The sequence below is a fragment of the Oryza glaberrima genome, chromosome 12 (genome assembly GCF_000147395.1).
Source record: "Oryza glaberrima chromosome 12, OglaRS2, whole genome shotgun sequence".
Lineage (NCBI taxonomy): Eukaryota > Viridiplantae > Streptophyta > Magnoliopsida > Poales > Poaceae > Oryza > Oryza glaberrima.
Window position 1 is genome coordinate 21,732,415 of NC_068337.1, and position 9,639 is coordinate 21,742,053.

At 40.7% G+C, this 9,639-nt stretch overlaps 1 protein-coding gene across 1 annotated transcript; it reads right to left on the minus strand.

The window, feature by feature from the left end:
- Nucleotides 1-275: 275 nt before the first annotated feature.
- On the minus strand, nucleotides 276-6,498 carry LOC127757057 (serine carboxypeptidase-like 3). Its single transcript, XM_052282479.1, has 11 exons — nucleotides 5,920-6,498; nucleotides 5,135-5,237; nucleotides 4,961-4,998; nucleotides 2,966-3,067; nucleotides 2,734-2,817; nucleotides 2,514-2,633; nucleotides 1,806-1,883; nucleotides 1,585-1,706; nucleotides 913-1,026; nucleotides 729-774; nucleotides 276-433 (listed from the first exon to the last, which is right to left on the minus strand). The coding sequence occupies exons 1-11, from the start codon at nucleotides 6,496-6,498 to the stop codon at nucleotides 350-352; spliced, it is 1,470 nt and encodes a 489-aa protein (XP_052138439.1). The 3' UTR covers nucleotides 276-349.
- Between the last annotated feature and the right edge of the window lie 3,141 nt (nucleotides 6,499-9,639).

Genomic DNA, 9,639 nt, shown 5'->3' on the forward strand with positions numbered 1-9,639 from the left:
ATAATCAACTTAAAAACACACAAACAATGTTTCTTAAAACATTTTCATTTCCATTATCGAAAGAAACCACTAATGGCCCTACATCGAACCAACTGAGGAGATCGGTTTCAAAAAAAAAAAGGAAATGACATTATTGGTTATGTTTAAGCATTCAACAATTGATGCGCAAGATTCATTAATTGGTTCGGACTAAATTTTTGACTATAAGGAGGGAAACTATGCAGTGGAAACTAAAAATTTATTACCGTAGGATAAGAAAATTGATGTTTGATGTTTGTCCACGTCATAATAAATAAAACTTTTACAATATCATTATGTGTGTGGAACTTTTGATAGTAGTCATTACTCATCAAAGCGGTTCATTAGAAATCCAACGCTTGAACATGGCGAGACTTCTCTCTGGTTCAAACTCTGGTACTGTGTGGCTACCACCCTGCGATTAAATTGAATAACATATGATGATATTTGAAATATCTATAATGCATTATATACAATTTATTGATCGATTTGGAAATACAAATTTTGGAGCGGCTTTCAAATTAAATTAGTAAGACAAGATATCTCCAAACCCCCTGGAGCATCACAAGTGCTATATGCGACATGACCATTAATTTGGAATACATTTTGAGATGCCATCGATCAGATGTTGCAAACCTTAAGGAATAGCAGTATATATGAACCAAATCAAAAGGTAATTAAATAGATATATTAGATGGATTGTTACGTACCTTTACAGTAGCGAAAGTCATGTTGTTCATATACGTTATGGTGAACCTGCAATAGTTATATATATTTCCAAATATTAAGTGCAGGATCATACATTAACTGAAGGCACCGGCCAAACTCAATATAATTAAGGCATGAACAAACTATATAGTGCTATATCCATGTAATATAATGAATCTTAATTACCCTGCTGACTGGCCATCGACGTGCCAAGCCCTCCAGTCATCTACAACAGAGAAGTTGAGTGATCTCACCCAGGCTTGTGTGCCCAAAAATGGTATCATTGCATCATGGTCACCACTGTTTACATAAACATTATATGAAAATACGAAAGGTTAATCAATTAGAAAACTGAACATTCAACCACACAATAAATTAACAGTAGAATCACCCTAACCATATGGAAGGTACACAGGTAAACTAGAGCAGGCATATTTATCTGATTTTGGCAAAGAACCACCTTGACGAAATTTTTTTTTGGCACGCGGGGTATAATTTTCTTTTTCTTTTTAGAAGGGGGTCAGGGTAGAGAGGGAAGCAGGGGAGTGCCAAAAGGATAAGATAATTAGGCAGAGCTTATTTTTTAAAAAACATATTGAAAGTACAACCAATCTTTTTTTTGAATTTATAGTTCGTTTCAAAAGGATGATTTGCTTTCTAAGATATTATTAATTTGTTTCCATTTTCTGATCAACTATCCTTTGTGTTTAGCACATTAATTTGTACCTTTTTGGCCATATATTGTAACAAAACTTTCATAAATAGTTTTTGATTGATCGGTAATAATTAATGCAACAACACACTTTCATATATATGTATACAAAATTAAAATGTGTGTTAAAAAGTACGCAATACTACCTGTATACCAAGGCACGGTAACCTTTTGTTGTAACATTGTGATGAAACTTTATGTTGCTTTTGATGTCCATCGAGTAAGGCAGATCTCCATTGTGGCACCTTAACCACTCATCGACACTTCCCTAATTATTTGTTAGCATAAAGAGATAAAATAAGTAGGTAGAATTAACATTAATGCAAAATGTATCCTGGCGAATAGTAAGTTGTATATGAAATTTTACCATCTTTATCCCAAGAGCTTCTCGTGTGATGTTGTTGTTAGCCCAAAAATATATCAAATAATTGCCATATGTCTGTTGCTGGAAGAAATTAGGAATTAATGGATATTCATATACAACTTTTGGTGGCAGTGGCACATAACTATACTAAATGGAAATGAAGTGATATACAAGTGTTTATGTATGTTCGGAGAACAAGGGCGCATGCTATGTTAGAGCAGTCCCAATACCAGACTGCATCACCTAGTCACTGGTATTAATATTAGGCTTAGCTCACCCAATGCACAATGTTTAAAATGGTCCAAATAATGTAATTTCATCCTCTCATTTTTTTTTTCTTCTTCAAATAGCTCTTTCTTTTCAATTGATGCTTAGACTCTATTCTATGCTCTATTAGTACATACGAGGCAAAGCTTTTGCCCTCTTTTCAAAAATGCTTAATTATACTCTATATCCACGACCCAACGAGCTTGGCTCTCGTGAAAGACCTACATCATGCCCCCCTCTCTCTCTCTCTCTCTCTCTCTCTCTCTCATTGACATACCCTTTTCTTTATCCTTATATCCCCATGCATGGCCTTTTAGCCTCAGATTATGATTCATAAATTACAAGGGATGTTTGATAAGTTAACAATTAATAATGCACTCTATATAACAATTATCTAGCCACTTGTAGTGATATGAATGAAGCCAATACATAAGGCTGACTTACAATACATTCTCTTGGAGGAAATGGTGGAATCTTTGGTTTTTCCTGGATCGATCCATCTATATCACTATCGTAAATACAATAGTTGTACAAGATATGTCCGCCAGAACTTTCGCCAAGCAGCTGCAGATCGAGTAAGTAACATCAATTTACTAAGGGCTATATATATTTCAAAATATTTTTGGCATATGCATTATATATAGAAAGAAATATTGGAACATACTTCGTTAAACCTATCCAAAGCTTGACGGCAAATAGCATTCTTGGGGTTGCTATAATCCTCTCCTTGGCAGTGCTCCATTATCGTCTTAATTAAGATCAATCACATGTAGGCACATTGAGACAGCAGTCAGCATAGGTTCAGTTAATTTCTAGTGAGGTCATCTTTGATTAATTAGTGTGAGGCTTATTAGCGAGATTAATTGGAATAGCGTGTTAAAGAATTATTTGATTACCTCGTACAACTGATCTGAAATGATCCCAACTCCATGAGCATACGGCACTCTCGAATCGAAGTCAATGCTTTCACCTGTAACCGGATTACCTACTAGATAGCCCTGCTTGTTATCACAAAATACAAATTGATGACCATATATACAAAAAAAAAAATTATCACGAAGGATCACACTATATAACTACATACTACCTTTATGATGAAATCATGTTTGATATGTGTGATGAATAATAGGCAAAATGGGTTATTGTTTAGACTAATGTGGATCAAGATAGTGATCAGAACTTGTTTCCGAAAGATGTTTCTTTTTATTTGATGTGCATGTGAAGCTAGGAAGCGAATTATAAGCGATCATAATGAGTTACAAGGGAACGGGAGACTAGGATGCGGTTTCCGAGATCAGAGTCGGTCAAGAGATGTCATTAGATGGCCATGCTCTAGCTTGTTGTGTGAAGATAGAAGACATGGAACGGGTGTGTGTTCTACGCAATTGGCTCCGTGCTATTCTGACATGGTGGAGTTTAGTTTGTGATGAGTATGAGCTTATGAGTTCATATGGGTTAATTGGGCCAAGTTCTTTTGGTTATCGGATTGTCTTATAAAACTTATAAGGAGACAAAGAGATATGACGGGAAACAGAAGAGAATAAATTCGTTTTTTTTAAATGTATATGGCCTTGTTGAACTTTAGAAATGGTATTTGACCTATTCATCTTATTAAAAGATACGTATTATTTATTTTGTTGTGACTTACGTTGACATTAAGAGTACTTAAAACATAATGTGTATTTTTTTTACTAAATTTTATATTAAGACCATGGTGAAATGATACATCTAAAAGTCCATATAACAAATAACATCTTATGTTTTAAATGAAGGAAGTAGTAATTAAAAAAATGACATGACTTAGGATGTGTCACAAGAATGCACAGAACAGTGCGCACGGAAAACGGAACGGTCCATTAGCGTATGATTAATTAAGTATTAGCTATTTTTTTAAGAAAAATAGATCAATATGATTTTTTAAGCAACTTTCATATAGAAACTTTTAGCAAAAAATCGCACCGTTTAGCAATTTGAAAAATGTGCGCGCGGAAAACGAGAGGGGAAAGTTGGGAACAGGCTCTCCCGAACACAGACTTAGTTATAATGCCATTAGCATATATAGAAAAAAAAAACCTACATATGATATGCGGGATTTCTATATATTGATGTTTATGAGGTGGTGATGCTTGAATCTTAGGTGGTGTTTGGATCAGGGACTTAACTTTAGTCTCTGTATTTACACACTAATTTAGAGTATTAAATATAGACTACTTACAAAACTTATTACATAAATGAAAGCTAATTTGCGAGACAAATTTTTTAAGCCTAATTAATCTATAATTAGAGAATGTTTACTGTAGCATCACATAGGCTAATCATGTATTAATTAGGCTCAATAGATTCGTCTTGTGAATTAGTCCAAGATTATGGATGGGTTTTATTAATAGTCTACGTTAATATTTATAATTAGTGTCCAAATATCCGATGTGATAGGGACTTAAAAGTTTAGTCCAATCTAAATAGGGTATTAGGCTAACTAGTTCTCTAACTTAGGATATAATAGTATAAGTAAGACTCCGGGTCTTTCTCATATTGCCACTAGCAAATTAACTATCGACAACAACGGCACATATAAACTCCCTCCATCCCAAAATATTTGACGCCGTTGATTTTTTTAAAAATATTTGACCATTCGTCTTATTCAAAAAATTTAAGTAATAATTAATTATTTTCCTATCATTTGATTTATTATTAAATATACTTTTATGTATATATATAGTTTTACACATTTCACAAAAGTTTTTGAATAAGATGAATGATCAAACATATTTAAAAAAATTAACGGCGTCAAACATTTAGGAAAGGAGGGAGTATATTAGAACATAAGAAGTGGATAATAATGTACCTAAATAAATAGTATTGTGGTGACTATATAGTATTGGTGTACGTACCTTGAGATCAACAATTGGCCTCACCCCAGCTTCGATATCTGAATACGTACACACCACATGATCGTGTCAGAAAAAATGTAAGCGCGCAGATTAATTAAGCTTAATTTGCACACTAAACTAACAAAAATCTCCTAGTTGCGCGTAATTAATGGTGCAATTAAGTAAATAATTAACCTTCAGAGATCTTCTGCGCGAGAAATGGGACGATCTTCCCTGCGTAGGAGTCACCTCCAATGTAGAAAGGATTTGCGAGATACTCCGGATGATCACTAATCCACTATATATTAATCACACCAATTAAGCAGGTTAATCATCTCAACTCGATTGACTAAATCAAAATTAATTACTATTCCCACCATTTCATCGTAGTCCAAGTCACTTTAACTTTTTTTTCAAAACTTATTTAGATTTGACTAAATTATAGAAAAAAATTAATAACATATATAACACCAAATTAGTTTTATTAAATATAACACTGGATAAATATTTTTATAATATGTTTGTTTTTATTAAAAATACTACTATTCTCTTTATAAGTTTAGTTAAATTTAAATAAGTTTTTCCTAAAAAAATTAAATAAGTTTGAATAGAAAAAAATCAAAGAGACATCTACCAGAAGACTACTACTACCTCCATCTAATAAAAATTACATTATATTTATAGGGAATTAAGGACAAATTCGTAGGATTAACAAATGACCACAATAACCTTATTTAATTAAAAGGAATGTTGAGACAACAAGTTAGAATAGAGAAGTGATTGGAAGGAATGGAGATTAGAAAGAAATATATTTTGATGTAATCAATTTGCTGGGTTCCACATTAGTAGAAATATAATTTTTGAATAAAGATTCAAATGTAGAAATACAATTTTTATGTGACAGATGTAGTAGTACTAATATATATGATATATATGATATCACATGTTGTGTATAGTATACGTATAGATTAATTAATTACCTTCGCGAGGAAGTGCTTGAGCTGCAGCGAGGCGGAGACGTCGCCGACGAGGTAGCCGTCGGGGTGGCGGGAGAAGCTCCAGCCGGCGCCGACCGGCGAGTCGACGAAGAGGACGCTCGCCGCCTTGGTCCAGCCGTGGGGGTGGTACCTCAGCCGCGGGAGCTCGCCGGCGTCGTAGGGGCGGTGGTGCTCCAAGGCCAGCCTCACCGGGCCGACCTCGAAGAAGACGCCGCTGAGCACGCTGCAGCGGGCGCCGCCGGTGAGCCAGAGGAGGAGCGGGTCGCGGCGCGGGTCGCCGGACTCGGACTCGACGAAGTAGTAGAAGAGCTCCGCGCCGTGCTCCTCCTCGTCGACGGCGACGTAGCCCGTCTCGAGGCGGAACGGGAGCTCGCCGTCGTAGCCCGGGAGCGTGGTGACGACGTGGTGGTGGCTCGCCGTGGCGGCGGCGGCGGCGGCGGCGGAGGTGGGGGTGGAGTGATCGAGAGGGCAGGTTGGGAGAGCGGAGAGGATGGAGAGGAGGAGGTGGTGGAGACGGAGGCGCGGGGACATGGCGGCGGAGGCGGCGGTGGATGCCGGCATGTCGCCGGTACTGTGCTCCGGTGGACGGTGGTCACTGTGTGATTAGTCTGATTATCCATGGAAATGGAAGTAAAATATGTAGTGGTCGTCGGCTTAGGTTTTAGGTAATGTAAAAAATAGGACTGCTACTGCCGTCAACATTAAAATCATGTCAATTCTGAACCATTCCATCGTGTTGAGATTTATGCACAATAAACTCCCCCGTCCCCCATATTTTTCTTGTGAGGAGACTACGGCTCGGTTGCCCGATCCAAATGTGTAAAAATCAGGCGCGTCACGCATGCGTGCAAAACGACTTTAAACTAATTTTCTCTTAAATTACTTATCCAAATCATGATTTGATTCCACCATTAAATTTGTTGCAATTAAATCTTCAAAACAAGACCACACATTGATATATTCCGGCGAAATTTTTTTAGCTTATTATTGAATTTTTTAAATGTTGCACGATGTTCCACCAAATATATCGAAATTGTTTCGCTGCGTAGATTGAAAATGTTTCAATCATTTAAATCAAGCGTTGTTTCACCTTATATAAAAACAATGTTTCAGCAAATAGCGAAAGAATGTTTCAATTCCCTGCAGCATTAGATCTATACATAGTGAGCGAAAGAATGTTTCAATTCCCTGCAGCATTAGATCTATACATAGTGAAACATTGTGAGTACACTAGGTGAAACATTTTTGGTGGAATAAAAAATGAAACAAATTCCCTTAATAGAGGGTTTCCAAAATATGTGGGTGATTTGTTACAAAAGAATGTTTCGTTTATTGCAACATTAGATCTATACATAGTGAAACATTGTGAGTACACTAGGTAAAACATTTTTTTGCAACAAAAAATGAAACGAATTCCCTTAATAGAGGGTTTCTAAAATATGTGGATGATTTGTTGCAACATCGTGCGTGGTGGGGACACGTGGCAGTGTCGCAAGGAAAACGTGGTGGGGCCCCTAGGGGCGTGCGCACGCGCGTCAGGGCGGCGGCCAATTTTTGCTGCGCCCTCTCGAGCGCCCGATAACGAGCATTCTCGTTTTTTTTTTCTTCCCTCGTTTACGCCACCAGGCCACCACCATCGCCCCAGTGGTGTCACGGCAAGCCCCACCAGACCTCCCCCGCCCCTCCTCCTTCTCAAGCTAGCGGCGCCGAGATATCCGGGCACACCGTCTTTGATCCATATTTCCGACGGCTCCCCATCGCCACCCCCACCTCCTCGCTTCGCCTCCTCCCACAATCATCCCTCTAATTTAAAGAACTACCTCCCCTCACCTCATCCCACCCACCTCCCTTCCCTTGCCCGTCCCTACCCTGAACCCTAAAACCTAACTTGCCGAACCATTGTCAATAGCCAAAGTTTGACTGGGGTCATTGGATGTAGAGTAGGAGACCTAGCATGAAGCAAACCCTACAATGTCATAATTGCCAAAAAAAGGTTAATTGGATCCATGCCATTATTAGTTTCACGGTTTTAAAAAATACCATTACTATTTAACTATTTGGAATCATGCCATTACAATTTAATAGGTATTTGAGATGCGCCACTATATACCCTTTCATTGCACTTAGAAAATATTTTTGACAAAATTGCCCATATCTTCCTCCTGCACCCCGAAGAGCATCTCCAACAGAATCTCAATTTGGCTCTTCAAGTTAAAATTTGGCCAACGTAGAGAAAAAACAAGCTCCAATAGACTCTCCATCTGGATGGTCAAATTGCTCCACCGCTGGCCGAATGTAGCCAGCCTCCTCCACTGGCCAAAGGTGGGTCCCACCACCACTCCTAGCCCCATCCTTCCTCTCTCTGCCGTCCACCCACTAGCGCATCGGCCGGGGGCGAACTGGAGGGCACGCCGGCCATGAGCGCGTTGCCGACGTCTGGGCCACCACCCGTCGCGGTGTCGTCATCTAGGCCACCGTCTGCCACGACTGTCATCTTCGTCGCTGCCGCACCACAGTCATGGACGAGCCGTTGCCGCCGCGCGGACGTCAAGCGAGAGCGCGTCCTCGACGTCCTCATCGACCTCGGACGGGGAAGGATAGGGAGCACCTTCGGGCGGTGGCCGGCGGCGACAGCGAGGGCTGAGGAGGCGGAGGGGGTGACGGAGGGGGTGGCGAGGAAGGACAGAGAGCACCTCCGGGCGGCGGTGCTTGGAGGAGGTGGTGGTGGCGGTGGCGGCGGCGGGGGCCGAGGCGGAGGCGGAGACGGACGAGGGCGTAGGGGAGGGGCCGGGGACAGGAAGAGGTGGCGAGCGGAGTGGCCCGGTAAGCGGAGCATCGCGGCGGCGGTAGGGGCACAAGCCTTGGCACCATGGGCGGCGGCCACACTGCCCCTCCTCCACCGCCACGGGGGACCGCCTCACCGCCGTGCTCTCACCCATGCTCGTGTAGATTCTCGGGAAAAGGGGAGAAAATGAGGAAGAAGAAAGAGATGAGGCTGACATACGGGTCCCACTGCCATACACTCAAAATAGAGAGGATGAATGGAGAGACTATTGGAGTAAATAACAAATTTGACATGTTAATTAAATCGAGAATTAACCAAATAGATATTTGGAGAGTCAAATTTGGAGAGACTGTTGGAGATGCTCTCCTCTCCCATTCATCTTTTCCCATCGATGAAGCTAGACCCGGATGACGCAGGAACATTTCTTCGTCCCGATCTCCTCCGTCGGGCATCAACTTGGCGTAGGAGACGTTAGCCCCAAGCGGCAATCAAGGCGAGGAGGACGCTCACCGTGGGCTCGGCCGACGGAGATGGTTTCCCGGGTATTGGTAGTGAGGCCGGACCAAAACCATCAGCGGAGGTGGTAGCCACGCCACCAAATGAGGAAGCCTTCCTCCCACAACTGATGAGGCCGGAAACCATCTCCCACCACGCCACCTTCGCACCTCCTCTTGGCCCGTTTGGTTGGGGGGAGTTTTTAGGAGGGATTGGAAGTTTAAAGGGATGAGGCTATTAAATGTTTTGTTTGGTTAGGAGACATGGAAATTTTGGTGGGATGGGGATGAGGAATTGAGGAATGAACTCCCTCCTTTTCAATACCTGGGTAGGGGGTCCTTTACTTCGCCTAAACAAATCTCAGCCATCCGTTTTCATTAATGACCTAATCTCCAACTAAACTCCCTATCAATTTCCACCAC